Source organism: Xenopus laevis, chromosome 3S, assembly GCF_017654675.1.
Source record: "Xenopus laevis strain J_2021 chromosome 3S, Xenopus_laevis_v10.1, whole genome shotgun sequence".
Lineage (NCBI taxonomy): Eukaryota > Metazoa > Chordata > Amphibia > Anura > Pipidae > Xenopus > Xenopus laevis.
In genome coordinates, this window is record NC_054376.1 from 2,214,811 (window position 1) to 2,233,966 (window position 19,156).

The following is a 19,156-nucleotide window of genomic DNA, read 5'->3' on the forward strand; positions in this document are numbered from 1 at the left end:
GTCCCAGAAGCCCTCAGTGACCTCTAATATCCTTATCATTTACAGTAGGGGGTACATTATCCCTTATAATACATGAGTGATACTCAGAGTTCCCTGTATAACTCAGCCTGCAGCCTTGTGCCTTTATATGGTCACAGAACAACCCCTCAGTGACTTCTAATATCCTTATCATTTACAGTAGGGGGTACATTATCCCTTATAATACATGAGTGATACTCAGAGTTCCCTGTATAACTCAGCCTGCAGCCTTGTGTCTTTATATGGTCACAGAACAACCCTCAGTGACTTCTAATATCCTTATCATTTACAGTAGGGGGTACATTATCCCTTATAATACATGAGTGATACTCAGAGTTCCCTGTATAACTCAGCCTGTAGCCTTGTGCCTTTATATGGTCACAGAACAACCCCTCAGTGACTTCTAATATCCTTATCATTTACAGTAGGGGGTACATTATCCCTTATAATACATGAGTGATACTCAGAGTTCCCTGTATAACTCAGCCTGCAGCCTTGTGTCTTTATATGGTCACAGAACAACCCCTCAGTGACTTCTAATATCCTTATCATTTACAGTAGGGGGTACATTATCCCTTATAATACATGAGTAATACTCAGAGTTCCCTGTATAACTCAGCCTGCAGCCTTGTGCCTTTATATGGTCACAGAACAACCCCTCAGTGACTTCTAATATCCTTATCATTTACAGTAGGGGGTACATTATCCCTTATAATACATGAGTGATATAACAAAAAGAAAGACATTTATGTGACGTCACAATTATAATACTTTATATTGTTGAAGAACAAAACACTACAGGAGTTGAGACAAAGGGAAATTTAAAGACACAGTGCACAAGATATAATTTAATGACAATATTTCCAGTTAAAGGGAAAGCACAGCATCTTGTTCTGGAAGCAGACGTCAGACTGAGCGACTATGGGAGGAAACACAAACTCTGCATTTTCATTGGTCCAGTTTAATAAAACAAATTCATTTTTTCTTCTATCCATCAGTTTGGATGTTATTTTAAAGGGATATCATTCAGTGTGTCGCCCTACAGCTGCAAAACTACAACTCCCACAAACCTCTGAAAGGAGCAAGGGATGTCGGATACTGAAATGGGAAATTCTCTTACACTTCTTACTGGGCAGAGAGTAACTGAGCTGGATCCCTGTGCCGCGAGGCAGGAGCCAGGAGAGAGAATATATAAATATCACAAGACACACATGGTTCTTGGGGGGTCGGAGGAATTGGGGGAGCAGTGCATTTTCCACATAAGGCAAAACATAGGAAGGATAAAAACAGGTTCAGTCAAGGTGCTTGTACTTTGTAAATAGATTATATAACACTCGCAGAGTCGACTTTAGGTCAAGATTGACAATATCTGCAAAAAAAAAAAAGAATGAATATTAAAAGGAAATGTTATTCTAGGATAAAAGTTACAGGTAATGTCAGTGTCTGTCTGGCCGTTTCTATTCTCTGCACTGCTGGTTCTGACTCAGGAAGAGTTAAAATGACTATTACCTTCAGGCCTGGCTTTCGGCTTCTTCAGCCCCCCGTCCTGCATCAGCTCAAAGGAGAAGGCGACATTGTGAACCTGAATTAAAAGGGAGAGTCATGAGGACATGGGCCCAGGTCATCTGTACAAAAGAGACAGTCACAGCCCTGAAATACCCGATTTATTTCATACACGTGTTCACCTGTGTTCCTGCTGAATTGTGCTTAGTACAGGGAATACCTATGTACCATAGTTTTATGGGATCTCTCTGTACAGACTATGAGCAAACTTAGGGACTGTTCCTGCTGAATTGTGCTTAGTACAGGGGAATACCTATACTGCCATAGTTTTATGGGATCTCTCTGTACAGACTATGAGCAAACTTAGGGGACTGTTCCTGCTGAATTGTGCTTAGTACAGGGGAATACCTATGCTGCCATAGTTTTATGGGATCTCTCTGTACAGACTATGAGCAAACTTAGGGACTGTTCCTGCTGAATTGTGCTTAGTACAGGGGAATATCTATGTTGCCTGCAGCTATGCCTGTATAATTACATGTTCACCCATTTACAAAAGACCCTGTTCCCAATGATCTCCCAATCCAGCCAATCACAGAGCCCCACTCACCGTCTGTTCAAAGCCTTCTGGCGTCAGGTAGAAATTATGAAGAGGAACAAAATAACCTTCGAGGAGCCCCATGAGCAGCACCAGGTAAACTCCGTCTGCAAACTGTGCAGAGAAACAGAAATGAATCTGCAATTTTCTCGCAAACAGAAGGCTACAGAGGAAAACTTTCCCTTTAGTTTTCATTATTTCCATAATAAAGAAGAGAAATTTGCCTTCGGAAGGAGAATGTAAATGTGAATCTGCCAGACTGCGGCACAATCCTCCTCATTACAGACCAAATGTAAATGGGATTTGTCAGATTCCCCCTGATTTATACAGAATATAAACTGCAGCCGAGGCCGTTATGGAAGAGGCATTTGTTCCCCTGTCACTCTGGAAATGGAGCTGCCATCATGATTTTTATTAGCTGTAAGTGTTGTAGAGAGGTCTTACCCTCCACATTGTGTTTTCTTCCTCTCGTTTATGGATGTTGGAAGTTTATAACATTCAGGATGCTGAAGGTTGTCTATCCCTACTTTATACTGAAAATCTAGAATCAGGGAGCCCACCTATCAGCATTGTCACAGAGTTAACATTGAGGCTGCCTAGTTCGTGGGTGACTTAGAACATGTACTTTTTCAGTTCTAGAGACCAGTCAAGGTCGTTCAAGAGGAAGGTCAGTAGAAGTGCAAGTCGATTAAGGAGAACATCAGTAAATGTCTAAATCAATCAAGGAGAATGTCGGTAGAAGTCTAGAACATCAGTGGGGGCCTAGGTCATTTAAATTGAAGGTCGGCAGAAGTGTAGGTCATTCAAACAGAACATCAGTAGAGATGAAAGTAATTTAAGCAGAACGTTCGTCTAGGTCATTCAAAATGAACAGTAGTAGGGGTCTAGGTCATTCAAGCAGAATGTTATTGGAGGTCTTGGTCATTCAAGTGAAATGCCAGCAAAGGTCTGGATCATTCAACCAAAATGTTAGAAGTTTAGGTAACCCTAGCATCAGGTCAGTTGAGGTCTAGATTATCCAAGAAAAACATCAGTAGAGGTTGAGTTCATTCAAGCAGAACATCAGCAGAGGTCTAGCTAATTCAAACAGAATGTTAGCAGAAGCCTCGGTCATTCAAGCAGAACATCAGTAGAGATTTAGGTAATTAATGCAGAATATTAGTAGAGGTCTAGGTCATTCAAGTGAAATGTCAGCAGTGGTCTAGAGCATGCAAGCAAAATGTTAGTAGAAGGCTAGGTCATCCTAGAAGAATGTCAGTAGAGGTGTAGACCATTAAAGCAAAACATAAGTAGAAGTCTAGGTCATTCAATTGACATGTCAGTAAAGGTCTAGGTATTTAAGCAAATTGTTAGTGGAGATCTAGGTTAATCAGTTGGAAAGTTAGTAGACGTCTAGGTCAATTAAGAGCAATATCAGTAGAGGTCTACTTCATTCGAGGTCTACAGAATGTCAGTAAAGGTCTAGGTCATTTCAGCTAAATATTAGTGGAGATCTAGGTTTTTCAGTTGGAAAGTTAGTAGAGGTCTAGAATAATTAAGAGGAATGACAGTAGAGTTCTAGTTCATTCGAGGTCTAGGTCATTCAAGCAGTAGAGGTCTAGGTCATTTAAGCCAATGTTAGTAGAGCTATAGGTTATTCAATGAGAAAGTTAGTAAAGGTCTAGGGCACTTAAGAGGACTATTAGTTGAGGGCCATGTGTTGTCTGGAACAGGGATTATGGTCCACAGTTACGGCGAGTTGTGTTTACTCAGGACCCACTATCTCTACAGACTGTGCCCCCAAGGATGTCTGCTATGCCCCCCACTAATGGCAACCGATGAGGCAACCGATGAGGTCCACATCATGGAAGCAGAACGTCAGCAGTAAAACATTTCTATCAGTTCAGATAATGGAACCAGAGCAAACTTGTATTAGGGGCTCAAATATCAGTTGAAAATGAAACATATTCACATAGAAACCAGGTCCCACCTGAGTCTCCAACTCTGTCACTTCCAAATTCAACTTGTTCAGATGTTTATTCACAAACGTGATCAAGGACTGGAAGAGAAGGGGCAGAACACGGGGTTAATACCCACCTACCCTTACGTAACCGGGAGCAACAGTGGGAGAGGGGCGACACTCACCTTCTTAACAACACTCAGTTTGTCAGGGGCGTGGTCAAATAAAGTGTCAAATGCATCGCGCTCTGCATAAAGGGGAAGTAAACAGGTTATAAGTGATATTGACAAGTCAACTTAATGGTTTTAATTGGTCAATATGAAACCCCTCCCCCCACACTCTTATTTAATTCCTGTGTTTGACCAGAAGAAAATACTGACTCACCAAATTTGCCCATCATCATCCTAGAAAGAAGAAAACACAGTTAGTTCCATTAAGGGTGAATCTGTTTGATCAAACAGGAAGAACCTCAGCCTGCAAGGTCATAGGTCAGCACGTGGCTGCAACAGAGCATGCTGGGAGTAGCAGGCTGACGGCACAATGGGTTGTTTGACTCACTATTAAGGGAGACACTGACTATTTGTAGCTTTTTGTATTTCAGTTGCTCCTCGCTGTGCGTTCCGACTGCCTGGGGATTAGTTAAAAGCCAATTAAAGGCTCAGTCTCATCTCCTCGATTCCCAGAATTTTGGCATCCGCCAATCAAAGCAGAGTGAGGAGTCGCTAATAGGAACAAAGCCCCAACACCGAGGGGATTAGAGATGAGAGTCGTTCCCCTAAAAGGGCTGAAATCCTTAATTTGTGTATCTGGGGGTTCCAAAACCATTGGAAGAATGTGAGAGGTATTGGGGGGCAGTAGAGGTTTCTCCGCTTACTCAGTGGTGGTTGTCAGCTCCTCGGTCACATGTGCCGTCTGCAACAAACCCTCGCGCTTCTGAAAAAACAAACGTAAGCAAATCAGCCTCACAAAAAGAGGTTCTGCAGGAGCCCAGTCCGAGAATGGGTTTAACGACCCCTTGATTAGAATTAATGGGGTCTTCCAGCAGCCCATCAAGTCAGAGCTGCCATATTGATTCCCATGGACATGCAGGATTTCAGGGCTCATCCCCTAAACGGCGACAAGTTGCCTAAAGCTGGTACTGCACTGCCCCCCAGTGGCAAATTAAGGAAACTCCAGAAGGAGAAGCATTTTGGGTTCCCGGGAATAGAAAACTTATTGTGGGATACAGGGAGCTGTTATATAGTGTCTGGCAATTAGACTCACCTTCACTACTACAACTTGTACACACACGTGCTCAGGGAGGCGGATTGGAGCCCGGAAATGCATCGCCAGCGCCACCAGAAGGTGCAGAATTGCCACCAGGTTTTTCCCATGGATGGCTTTATATGATAAAGAGACAGACAGAGAGATAAAGGGACGTCAGTCTCACAGCAAGAGAAAGTGCTGAGCCACAGACAGGTTCCCTTTAAGAAACCGAGGCCCCGCCCATGAATACTTACAGTCAACGTTCCACCTTATGGCCCACCCCTGAGGTCTCAGCAGCTCCTGTACGGCTTCCAGAACTGTCTGTAGCTTCTGCTTCTGCCCAATCTCGGACTGTGTGACCTCCGCAACATTCAGCTTCCGACTCCCCAGTGTCTCTAAATACAGGAAATTATTATTAGGGTTTTATCCCATTATTTCTTCTCTCACCCCCGTCTCTGCTCATTGTCTCTGACGTACAGGATACATTATTCCTTATTATATACAGTAGGGGGTACATTATCCCTTATAATACATGAGTGATACTCAGAGTTCCCTGTATAACTCAGCCTGCAGCCTTGTGCCTTTATATGGTCACAGAACAACCCCTCAGTGACTTCTAATATCCTTATCATTTACAGTAGGGGGGTACATTATCCCTTATAATACATGAGTGATACTCAGAGTTCCCTGTATAACTCAGCCTGCAGCCTTGTGCCTTTATATGGTCACAGAACAACCCCTCAGTGACTTCTAATATCCTTATCATTTACAGTAGGGGGTACATTATCCCTTATAATACATGAGTGATACTCAGAGTTCCCTGTATAACTCAGCCTGCAGCCTTGTGCCTTTATATGGTCACAGAACAACCCCTCAGTGACTTCTAATATCCTTATCATTTACAGTAGGGGGTGCATTATCCTTATAATACATGAGTGATACTCAGAGTTCCCTGTATAACTCAGCCTGCAGCCTTGTGTCTTTATATGGTCACAGAACAACCCCTCAGTGACTTCTAATATCCTTATCATTTACAGTAGGGGGTACATTATCCCTTATAATACATGAGTGATACTCAGAGTTCCCTGTATAACTCAGCCTGCAGCCTTGTGCCTTTATATGGTCACAGAACAACCCCTCAGTGACTTCTAATATCCTTATCATTTACAGTAGGGGGTACATTATCCCTTATAATTAGGTACTTCACCGCAGTGACCTGTAGGGGGCGCTGCACAATATAATGAAGGAGAAGAAACATACCCAGCAGAGCTCTATACTGCAGCAGATAAGGTGGGAAGTATATGGAAGATGAAATGATAATTAAGGTCGCTAAGTCAAAGCTGACAATATAAAGAACGAGTAGAATCAAGTTGCAGAAATTAATTTGAGGCGTCGCACAGAATAATAAGGAGCCCTAAGCTCCATTTCTGGGGGATAATTACAGAGCAGGGGCTTCATGAATAAAAGATGATGATAACGATGTCGCCTCCCGTCCAATCACGTTCCTCCAATCAATAAAGATCTTAAAGGAACGGAACTAATTAAAGAGCAGGTTATTAACCTATTTAGTATTTTGCTGATCCATGCGTTCCCTGTACCGCAAGGGATGCTGGGAAAAGTGTTATGTAAATCAGAAGCCACGCTGAGCCCACCGCTCCTTTATGGGGGCAGCCCCCCGGGATGCGCTGATGTGGCAATAAATCTGCCCGTGATATTTATATTGTTTCTATTTCAAGAGAAGTGAATTACTAATGATAAAGATGCGACAGTCGCTGTTCTCCATATTCTCATTCTCTGTAGTCCCTGCTCCTGGGCTGTTCTCTTTCCCATGGTCAGACCAGACACTACCCCCCGGAAAAACAAATCCAGTCTTGCTCCAATAGTGAAGGAGGATTAGAGTCATTAGACAAATGGAAAGGTTCCTGTCTGACCATGGGAAAGAGAACAGCCCAGGAGCAGGAAGTACAGAGAATCAGAGCTTTGTACCTGGGTAAGTACTGGGGGAGATTGGATTCACTTACCCAGGAGGAGGTTCCTGTCTGACCATAGGAAAGAGAACAGCCCAGGAGCAGGAAGTACAGAGAATCAGAGCTCTGTACCTGGGTAAGTACTGGGGGAGATTGGATTCACTTACCCAGGGGGAGGTTCCTGTCTGACCATAGGAAAGAGAACAGCCCAGGAGCAGGAAGTACAGAGAATCAGAGCTTTGTACCTGGGGGAGATTCCTGCTGTTCCTACTGCAAATGAGCTCAGGATTTCCACTACCTTAGAACTTGAGTTTCTTCTCACCTAGAAGTTTCTGCAGCACCTGCCCGTCATACAGATCCTCTTCCAAATTCTTCACAATAATTCTCTCCTCGACCAGAACCTCATTAATCCAGTCAATAAGGACCTGAAAATGACCAGAGTTAGAATGAGGACTGCAAGAAATCAGTATAAGAGTGCCCTTGTACTAAGCACAATTCAGCAGGAACAGTCCCCTAAGTTTGCTCATAGTCTGTACAGAGAGATCCCATAAAACTATGGCAGCATAGGTATTCCCTGTACTAAGCACAATTCAGCAGGAACAGTCCCCTAAGTTTGCTCATAGTCTGTACAGAGAGATCCCATAAAACTATGGCAGCATAGGTATTCCCTGTACTAAGCACAATTCAGCAGGAACAGCCCCCTAAGTTTGCTCATAGTCTGTACAGAGAGATCCCATAAAACTATGGCAGCACAGGTATTCCCTGTACTAAGCACAATTCAGCAGGAACAGCACCCTATGTTAAATCCCATCATTTCCCAGAGTTCCAGTAATATAATCATAATCAGTATTACTCCCTGCCTCAATCAAGCCCCAAAATCCCATAACCCAGCTGCACCCCTTACCTTCACAAGCTCCTTGAATTTGGTCTCTTCCTTGGAATTGGGGTCGATCATGGTGCGTTCCTCATTCTCCTCTGCAGGGCCACAAACACAATGGTGCTTAGAGCCATAATACAGAACCAGTGCAACATCTATTCCACCACTAGAGGGAGCAATATAAACCCTGGGTCCTGTTTAAAATTCCCTTTGGGTCTAGCATGTAATATATGTATTCACCAGCAGAGGGAGCACTAAACATGGGACTAATATAGAGTTGCCAAGCATGTAGCTCATGTCTATCATGCAATATTTAAATTCACCAGCAGAGGGTGCATTTTAAATAAATTATGAATTCAAGTAAAAAAAAAATCAAGAAGTCATGCCCTTACCAAGCAGGGTGTCCTCTGGGTGCAGATCGATGGGGGTGGGTGACATGGGTGCATTGATGGCATTTTTACCCTCTTCCTGGAGATCACTCACTGCAAGGAACATCAGAGAACATCACTCAATCATCAACTACTGCCTGGTTGCTAAGGATAGCAAGCTTAGAGACCAGATGTCCAATAGAAAACTGGAAAACTCTTGAAACAATGTAACACAATTAATTATCCTCCAGGTTAATCAGCTGCCTTCTGCTACAGTGTTTCAGGAGTTGGATATTGGGAAGTTGTATCAGGAGTCAGAAGCAGCAGTGCAGAGAAGAGAAAGGGACAGACACAATGACAGTTACACAGAACTATAAACCCAGTGAGAATGAGGAATGAATGGATATTGGGAAGTTGTATCAGGAGTCAGAAGCAGCAGTGCAGAGAAAGGGACAGACACAATGACAGTTACACAGAACTATAAACCCAGTGAGAATGAGGAATGAATGGATATTGGGAAGTTGTATCAGGAGTCAGAGGCAGCAGTGCAGAGAAGAGAAAGGGACAGACACAATGACAGTTACACAGAACTATAAACCCAGTGAGAATGAGGAATGAATGGATATTGGGAAGTTGTATCAGGAGTCAGAAGCAGCAGTGCAGAGAAGAGAAAGGGACAGACACAATGACAGTTACACAGAACTATAAACCCAGTGAGAATGAGGAATGAATGGATATTGGGAAGTTGTATCAGGAGTCAGAAGCAGCAGTGCAGAGAAAGGGACAGACACAATGACAGTTACACAGAACTATAAACCCAGTGAGAATGAGGAATGAATGGATATTGGGAAGTTGTATCAGGAGTCAGAGGCAGCAGTGCAGAGAAAGGGACAGACACAATGACAGTTACACAGAACTATAAACCCAGTGAGAATGAGGAATGAATGGATATTGGGAAGTTGTATCAGGAGTCAGAAGCAGCAGTGCAGAGAAAGGGACAGACACAATGACAGTTACACAGAACTATAAACCCAGTGAGAATGAGGAATGAATGGATATTGGGAAGTAAAAGTAATTCAGTAGATACACAGTTTTTAGGGAAAGTTCCCCTTTAGCAATTCTCACAAATAGTTTCTCAATCTTCTCCTATTCCCACCTCTGCTGGGTGGAAGCTCCAGGAGGCCACTACGCTCTGAGACAAACATGTGGCTGAGAGACAGTTCTGGCCCGGCTGGGAAATCCGACAGTTTGTAATGGACCCACCAATGAGCCAGTGACGCACTGGCAGTTAGTGAGTGTAACTGTCAGTCTATAGTCTCTGTCTGCAACTGTTCTGTCTAGTAAGGGTCATTCAGGTCTCACGTTGCTTTGGGAGACTGCAAGCTCTGTGGGGCAGAGAATCTGTATGCAGCACTGTGCAGACTGAAGCTTTATTCTAACACATTATAAATGATCTGACAGTAAGGAACAAGTATCTATGTGCCCCTGTTACTCCCAAACAGTCCCACCCTGGCACCCCTTACCTGGGCACCTCAAGCCCCTCCCCCCATACCTGCAGCTTCTTTCCTGCGCTTCCTGCACAGCAGCCCCGACATGATCCTGTGCGACTCTCTCTCTGCAGCTTCTGACTGGGGGCAAGTGACTCCGAGCAGCATTCGCTCAGGATATTTCTGACTGACTGACGATGGGACGAGGGGGGAGGAAAGGCTGAAATTCTATCACCAGCGTCTGAACATTTGCACTGGATTTATTGGTCTCTCACATCCCAGGGAACCCGGCCAATCAGAGCAGCAGATTGTAAACAAAATAAAGGGGAAGTCTTTTCTTTATATAAAGGATTGAGCTCCCCTCCCATGTCCTCTTATTGTGTGCCCAGAACATTCCTTCTCTGTATATTTGTATTTATACATATGGGAGGAGGGAGGTGCCATATTGATTCCCTTAGACAGTACAGTATGAGGGTATAGCTTATTGTGTGCCCAGAACACTCTTTCTCTGTATATTTGTATTTATACATATGGGAGGAGGATGTGCCATATTGATTCCCTTAGACAGTACAGTATGAGGGTATAGCTTATTGTGTGCCCAGAACATTCCTTCTCTGTATATTTGTATTTATACATATGGGAGGAGGATGTGCCATATTGATTCCCTTAGACAGTACAGTATGAGGGTATAGCTTATTGTGTGCCCAGAACATTCCTTCTCTGTATATTTGTATTTATACATATGGGAGGAGGAGGTGCCATATTGATTCCCTTAGACAGTACAGTATGAGGGTATAGCTTATTGTGTGCCCAGAACATTCCTTCTCTGTATATTTGTATTTATACATATGGGAGGAGGAGGTGCCATATTGATTCCCTTAGACAGTACAGTATGAGGGTATAGCTTATTGTGTGCCCAGAACATTCCTTCTCTGTATATTTGTATTTATACATATGGGAGGAGGTGCCATATTGATTCCCTTAGACAGTACAGTATGAGGGTATAGCTTATTGTGTGCCCAGAACATTCCTTCTCTGTATATTTGTATTTATACATATGGGAGGAGGAGGAGGTGCCATATTGATTCCCTTAGACAGTACAGTATGAGGGTATAGCTTATTGTGTGCCTAGAACATTCCTTCTCTGTATATTTGTATTTATACATATGGGAGGAGGAGGTGCCATATTGATTCCCTTAGACAGTACAGTATGAGGGTATAGCTTATTGTGTGCCCAGAACATTCCTTCTCTGTATATTTGTATTTATACATATGGGAGGAGGAGGAGGTGCCATATTGATTCCCTTAGACAGTACAGTATGGGGGTATAGCTTATTGTGTGCCCAGAACATTCCTTCTCTGTATATTTGTATTTATACATATGGGAGGAGGTGCCATATTGATTCCCTTAGACAGTACAGTATGGGGGTATAGCTTATTGTGTGCCCAGAACATTCCTTCTCTGTATATTTCTATTTATACATATGGGAGGAGGAGGTGCCATATTGATTCCCTTAGACAGTACAGTATGAGGGTATAGCTTATTGTGTGCCCAGAACATTCCTTCTCTGTATATTTGTATTTATACATATGGGAGGAGGAGGAGGTGCCATATTGATTCCCTTAGACAGTACAGTATGGGGGTATAGCTTATTGTGTGCCCAGAACATTCCTTCTCTGTATATTTCTATTTATACATATGGGAGGAGGAGGTGCCATATTGATTCCCTTAGACAGTACAGTATGAGGGTATAGCTTATTGTGTGCCCAGAACATTCCTTCTCTGTATATTTGTATTTATACATATGGGAGGAGGAGGTGCCATATTGATTCCCTTAGACAGTACAGTATGAGGGTATAGCTTATTGTGTGCCCAGAACATTCCTTCTCTGTATATTTGTATTTATACATATGGGAGGCGGAGGAGGTGCCATATTGATTCCCTTAGACAGTACAGTATGAGGGTATAGCTTATTGTGTGCCCAGAACATTCCTTCTCTGTATATTTGTATTTATACATATGGGAGGAGGAGGAGGTGCCATATTGATTCCCTTAGACAGTACAGCATGAGGGTATAGCTTATTGTGTGCCCAGAACATTCCTTCTCTGTATATTTGTATTTATACATATGGGAGGAGGAGGTGCCATATTGATTCCCTTAGACAGTACAGTATGAGGGTATAGCTTATTGTGTGCCCAGAACATTCCTTCTCTGTATATTTGTATTTATACATATGGGAGGAGGAGGAGGTGCCATATTGATTCCCTTAGACAGTACAGTATGAGGGTATAGCTTATTGTGTGCCCAGAACATTCCTTCTCTGTATATTTGTATTTATACATATGGGAGGAGGAGGAGGTGCCATATTGATTCCCTTAGACAGTACAGTATGGGGGTATAGCTTATTGTGTGCCCAGAACATTCCTTCTCTGTATATTTCTATTTATACATATGGGAGGAGGAGGTGCCATATTGATTCCCTTAGACAGTACAGTATGAGGGTATAGCTTATTGTGTGCCCAGAACATTCCTTCTCTGTATATTTGTATTTATACATATGGGAGGTGCCATATTGATTGCCTTAGACAGTACAGTATGTCTGTCCCTTTCTCTGCACTGCTGGTTCTGACTCCTGATACAACTTCCCAATATCCATTCATTCCTCATTCTCACTGGGTTTATAGTTCTGTGTAACTGTCATTGTGTCTGTCCCTTTCTCTTCTCTGCACTGCTGCCTCTGACTCCTGATACAACTTCCCAATATCCATTCATTCCTCATTCTCACTGGGTTTATAGTTCTGTGTAACTGTCATTGTGTCTGTCCCTTTCTCTTCTCTGCACTGCTGCTTCTGACTCCTGATACAACTTCCCAATATCCATTCATTCCTCATTCTCACTGGGTTTATAGTTCTGTGTAACTGTCATTGTGTCTGTCCCTTTCTCTGCACTGCTGCTTCTGACTCCTGATACAACTTCCCAATATCCATTCATTCCTCATTCTCACTGGGTTTATAGTTCTGTGTAACTGTCATTGTGTCTGTCCCTTTCTCTGCACTGCTGCTTCTGACTCCTGATACAACTTCCCAATATCCATTCATTCCTCATTCTCACTGGGTTTATAGTTCTGTGTAACTGTCATTGTGTCTGTCCCTTTCTCTTCTCTGCACTGCTGCTTCTGACTCCTGATACAACTTCCCAATATCCATTCATTCCTCATTCTCACTGGGTTTATAGTTCTGTGTAACTGTCATTGTGTCTGTCCCTTTCTCTTCTCTGCACTGCTGCCTCTGACTCCTGATACAACTTCCCAATATCCATTCATTCCTCATTCTCACTGGGTTTATAGTTCTGTGTAACTGGCATTGTGTCTGTCCCTTTCTCTGCACTGCTGCTTCTGACTCCTGATACAACTTCCCAATATCCATTCATTCCTCATTCTCACTGGGTTTATAGTTCTGTGTAACTGTCATTGTGTCTGTCCCTTTCTCTGCACTGCTGCTTCTGACTCCTGATACAACTTCCCAATATCCATTCATTCCTCATTCTCACTGGGTTTATAGTTCTGTGTAACTGTCATTGTGTCTGTCCCTTTCTCTTCTCTGCACTGCTGCTTCTGACTCCTGATACAACTTCCCAATATCCATTCATTCCTCATTCTCACTGGGTTTATAGTTCTGTGTAACTGTCATTGTGTCTGTCCCTTTCTCTGCACTGCTGCCTCTGACTCCTGATACAACTTCCCAATATCCATTCATTCCTCATTCTCACTGGGTTTATAGTTCTGTGTAACTGTCATTGTGTCTGTCCCTTTCTCTGCACTGCTGCTTCTGACTCCTGATACAACTTCCCAATATCCATTCATTCCTCATTCTCACTGGGTTTATAGTTCTGTGTAACTGTCATTGTGTCTGTCCCTTTCTCTTCTCTGCACTGCTGCCTCTGACTCCTGATACAACTTCCCAATATCCATTCATTCCTCATTCTCACTGGGTTTATAGTTCTGTGTAACTGTCATTGTGTCTGTCCCTTTCTCTTCTCTGCACTGCTGCTTCTGACTCCTGATACAACTTCCCAATATCCATTCATTCCTCATTCTCACTGGGTTTATAGTTCTGTGTAACTGTCATTGTGTCTGTCCTTTTCTCTTCCCTGCACTGCTGCCTCTGACTCCTGATACAACTTCCCAATATCCATTCATTCCTCATTCTCACTGGGTTTATAGTTCTGTGTAACTGTTATTGTGTCGGTCACTGTTTGTTCTGTGGTTCTGACTCTTGAAACAATAAAGTAGAAGTCCGTTACACTTCACTATAAACCCAGTAGGAATAATAAAGGGATACGAGGAGGTTGCAGAGAATTCTATTTCCTTCCTTGTGCAAGTTTTGGGTGTAGTTCCCCTTTATAAGTGATTGCTCAGTGGATAATTAATGAGGGATCAGACAGTTACACAGAACAACAGAAATCAATATTTACATCTGCCGCAGCCTGTAACGACTCAGAAGTAGAGAGCCAAGTATTCCATTAACAGCAGCTTCTCTGGTTACGGCTAAAATTAACGTTCCTCACATTGGAACAAGACGAGGCGTCACGGAGACTATTATTGGGAATTTCGGCTCTTGCTGCCCCCCCCTCCTGGAATAACAGACGCTGCAGAAATGATACGGCGGGAGCTGAATCTTAAGGGTTAGTCCACACGAGGAGATTCGGGGAGATTTTGTAGCCTAATCGCCTCGTCTTTTGAGCGACTATCTCCCCGTACTGCCTCAGCGTTTTTCCCCATAGGCTACAATGGGTGAGGCAACTTCGGGCGACTATAGAAAACGCATCGCCGCGTGTGCATTAGCGCAGGCGACTTTACATTGTAACCTATGGAAAAAAACGCTGAGGCAGTTCAGGGAGATAAGTCGCTCAAAAGACGAGGCGATTAGTCAACAAAATCTCCCTGAATCTCCTCGTGTGGCCTTACCCTAAAGGAGTACATGGAATTCAATACACAGAGGCAACACAAAAAACTGTTGGTTCTGACTCCTGAAACAATGTAGCAGAAGCCAACGATATACAACTTAGTCTTACGTTTACTTTGCCCCAATGATAGTGTATAGTTGGAGTGCAAGCTCCTCTGGGTCAGGGACTGCCAGAAACAAATGAATCTTTTCCCTACAGCGGAGAATATTGGGGTCCTATAAATAAGGGGAACTGAAAAAAGAAATTAAAGGCAGTTGGGGGTTCGCTGGTGGGAAACACTCACTTGGTAAAGGCAAATAAGACTCTGACCGACCTCTCCAGCAGCGAATAATAAAACACTGGAGCTAAATAAGATCCCCTGAGCGGCCATATCTGATCACATGACCACAAAGCTGTTTCCTGTAGATAAAGGGGCGGGGCCTTTAAAGGGACGGGTAGGAGTTGTCCCCCAGGGAGTATCTTATAAAGCCACCCATGCACCCATAATAAACAATATAAGGAACCTGATTTAGACTTGGGTTTCAATGATTGTTGTTTTTCTTAGACAGAACAGCAGAGGGCGCTGCCGATATTAATTCATGATATTAGCAGTATAAAACAGCTAATCAGCCAACTAAAAGTAGAAATAACTCACATAAATTACAAATTTAAGAGAACCCTGAAAAACTTCCCATTAGGCGATACAGGTGGGTGTAGCCCCCCCCCCCCCCAGTGAACTGTCTATGGCAGCTCCTACCCATAATATCTATATATATATATATATATAATAAATAAGTAGAAATATACAGAGAGGGATGAACAGACAAGTTACAGATCTGAGCCACCGGCACTGGGGTTTATTGGATTAATTTATTAGGGAGAGGTTTGTGCCGCTGAGGAATTTATGGCCTGGGGGCTGGGTGTCGGATCTGTATTTTGGGTGGGGAAATTACTCAGAACCCGGCACGGAATTAGTTCTGAGCGGAGCTGGAGTCTGTCACTGCCCTGGGAATCTGCTATTGACTCTTCTGGGAAGGTTCCTACTGGATTTTGGAATATGGTTGCTGGGAGTTGTTGCTGGGAGTTGCTTCCATTCAGCCACAAGGGCATCAGTGATGTCGGGGCTCTGACTCATTCTCTAGGGACCTGGCTCTGTGCATGGGGGTCATTTTTGTGCTGAAACAGGAAAGGACCCCCAAACTGTTCCACAAATTAATATGATTGAATCCTGTAGCCGTAAGGTTTCACTGGAACCAGGGGCCCCGAACCCCATAAACAGCCCCAGTCCATTATTCCTCCTCCATTAAACTTTACTATCGGCATCAAGTTCTCAGGAGCTGAAGGGCAGCCGGGGCCCCTGTCTGTGGTCGGTTCATTCGCAGCTGGCGATTTACTGGACAATGTTGTGACAGTTTGATACGACCTTGGCCAAGTGGCTTCTTGGAATTGTTGAAGGGCAACGAGAAGTGTTTATATTTATTTATAGAGGGGAGGTGCCACGAGACTCACTGGGACTTATCTTGGTTTTCTCCTGGCACAAAAGATCTTTAACATTAGAAGTCACTCGTGGCCTCTCCGGTGTGGCCCTTGGACTCTCTGGCTAAATTTGCCACCTTTTCTGGAAACAGCAGCCTTGTCAGCACTACTTTATTCCTTCATCCCGACACCAATATCTACTTGCACATTCAATGATACAATAGCAGCAGGTGTCTCTTCTATGTGGCCCTCTCCAGTCTAGTGTGGCCATCTCCAGTCTAGTGTGGCCCTCTCCAGTCAAGTGTGGCCCTCTCCAGTCAAGTGTGGCCCTCTCCAGTCAAGTGTGGCCCTCTCCAGTCAAGTGTGGCCCTCTCCAGTTCAGTGTGGCCCTCTCCAGTCAAGTGTGGCCCTCTCCAGTCTAGTGTGGCCCTCTCCAGTTCAGTGTGGCCCTCTCCAGTTCAGTGTGGCCCTCTCCAGTCTAGTGTGGCCCTCTCCAGTCTAGTGTGGCCCTCTCCAGTCTAGTGTGGCCCTCTCCAGTTCAGTGTGGCCCTCTCCAGTCAAGTGTGGCCCTCTCCAGTCAAGTGTGGCCCTCTCCAGTCAAGTGTGGCCCTCTCCAGTCAAGTGTGGCCCTCTCCAGTCAAGTGTGGCCCTCTCCAGTCAAGTGTGGCCCTCTCCAGTCTAGTGTGGCCCTCTCCGGTTCAGTGTGGCCCTCTCCGGTTCGGTGTGGCCCTCTCCGGTTCGGTGTGGCCCTCTCCGGTTCGGTGTGGCCCTCTCCGGTTCGGTGTGGCCCTCTCCGGTTCGGTGTGGCCCTCTCCGGTTCGGTGTGGCCCTCTCCGGTTCGGTGTGGCCCTCTCCAGTCTGGTGTGGCCCTCTCCAGTCTAGTGTGGCCCTTGGGTGCCATGGACCCCGCTGTAGCACTGGCCGAGTGTTGGGACAATGACACAGAGAGCAGGAATGTCGGGAACAGGAGGAGAGACCACTGACATCACAGGACACAAACTGTCGGCTGAGGGGGGAAGTGGATCCTGCCCTGGAAATGCCAAAACTCTCAGGGACCCGTGAGCTCATTCCCCAAACCTGTCAGTGTGTTGCACTCTGGGAGATTAACCCTTTGAGGGCTATACATCAACCCTCTGTGGGCTATAGCCAGATCCATGGAATATTAACCCACTGTGGGCCATAGCAAGGCCCCTGGAAGATTATCCCTCTGTGTGCTATGGCTAGACCAATGAGATATTAATCATCTGCAAATAAAAAGTCAGATCCACGGATTAACCCTCTGTAGGCCATAGTCAGATCCATGGAATATTAACCCTCTGTGGGCTAAAGCAAGACCCCTGGAAGATTAACCCTCTGTGTGCTATAGCTAGACCAATGAGATATTAATCATCTGCAAATAAAAAGCACGACCCCTAACTATCTGTGGGGTTAACCATTGCATGCACCAAGCACTCACAGACACAAGAGGGATTAACCCCTGAGACACCAGTACTAAAAGAGAAGCCCCCTACACACACACACTGGAAACGGTAACCCTATAAATAGCAGAATTCCAGGAACCCCGGGAGCAGTTACGCAGTCAGGTGAGAGGGATTAAAAGGCTTTTTCAGAACCCCCCCCCCCAGCACAGAACTTGCCTACACTATATTTACAGATTAACCCTTAAAACTCCCTATGTAGCTACAATACGACAGGCAGCAACAATGGCTTCATTAAAGCAAAGACTTCTGGGAGTTGTAGTTAAGCAGCTGCCCGTTAACTTTTTAAAAATGATAAAAACCTGGACACAGGAGAGGCAATTAACCGGAAGCAACAGATTGTAAGCTCTATGGGTCAGGGGAGGACGCGTTTCATTAGGTGCGGATATAAGTTAGACGGTTCTATCAGTGGATATGAGATTCAACGAGACAGAACTGAGATTTCTTAACCGTCCCTTTAATTCCATTTAACCCTTCAGAGACTCACCCTCTTTGGCTTTCTTCTTCCTGACCAGGGTCCCTCCCAGTTTCCCCAGGAATGATTCGTCCTTCTTCATCTTTTGGCCCTGGAGGGTGGGTGACCTGACTGGGGTGCTGGACATGGTGTGGGTGCCTCTCAGCAGCACCCTGAGCTCATGTGATGAAGGAACAGGATGTGGAGCTGAAGCTCAGTCTTATCAGCAGCCAGTGGGACTTACTGGGAACTACTGGGAGGGGGTGGGGCAGAGCCTGCAGGAGGGGAGGGATGGGGGGGTTGGCCCAGTAATTGTTCAGCTGCTGGGGGGGGGGAAACAAATTATCCTGCAGCCAAAAATATCCTGATAGTGAGGAATGTCCAGGAAAAGATAATAAGTGCCCCCCCTCCCCTAGGGCATCACATTCCAACACTACAATTCCCAGCAGCCCTTTTGGGACTTTTGCTTCTAAGAAATAAAAGCAAATACGATTCATTTAAGGAACTTTGCAATTGGTCTTTTGTTTGTCTTTGAAAGTGTCTCTCTCTCTAGGAATGCCATCGTCATGAAAAGAGCCAACAGTCTCTGCCTCAGTGGAGCTTACAGTCTAATTGTCCAATCACATGACACACACTAGGGTCAGTTTTATCAGGAGCCCTTTAAACCACCTGTATGTTGTTGGGCTGTGGGTGGAAACTGGGGTACCTAAAGGAACCCACATACTGGTTTCTGGTAAAGCCAAGGATCAGCAGGAGTCGGACCCACAGCTCCCAGCATCCCCTCTCCTATTACATAATTACAA

The 19,156-nt window shown here is 44.5% G+C and overlaps 1 protein-coding gene across 2 annotated transcripts; it reads right to left on the minus strand.

The window, feature by feature from the left end:
• Positions 1-769: 769 nt before the first annotated feature.
• On the minus strand, positions 770-18,529 carry parvb.S (parvin beta S homeolog). Of its 2 annotated transcripts, none has more exons than XM_018254445.2 (13): positions 10,065-10,204; positions 8,537-8,626; positions 8,172-8,242; positions 7,590-7,692; positions 5,555-5,695; positions 5,319-5,434; positions 4,930-4,988; positions 4,440-4,459; positions 4,241-4,302; positions 4,086-4,154; positions 2,129-2,230; positions 1,528-1,600; positions 770-1,387 (listed from the first exon to the last, which is right to left on the minus strand). In XM_018254445.2, exons 1-13 carry the CDS (start codon positions 10,165-10,167, stop codon positions 1,311-1,313), a joined length of 1,086 nt encoding a protein of 361 aa, XP_018109934.1. In that variant the 5' UTR covers positions 10,168-10,204; the 3' UTR covers positions 770-1,310. The 2 variants fall into 2 exon arrangements, with proteins under 2 accessions (XP_018109934.1, NP_001089519.1); NM_001096050.1 differs by lacking the exon at positions 10,065-10,204 and adding an exon at positions 18,387-18,529 and having other exon boundaries at positions 773-1,387.
• Between the last annotated feature and the right edge of the window lie 627 nt (positions 18,530-19,156).

Excerpts from the sequence above, each read along its gene's own strand:
- parvb.S (NM_001096050.1), bottom strand. The coding sequence starts at position 18,501 with ATGTCCAGCACCCCAGTCAGGTCACCCACCCTCCAGGGCCAAAAGATG. Across the intron at positions 5,696-7,589 it reads GGTGCTGCAGAAACTTCTAG|AGACACTGGGGAGTCGGAAG; the intron begins GTGAGAAGAAAC and ends TCCTGTATTTAG. Across the intron at positions 4,460-4,929 it reads GAGCTGACAACCACCACTGA|GATGATGATGGGCAAATTTG; the intron begins GTAAGCGGAGAA and ends TCTTCTTTCTAG.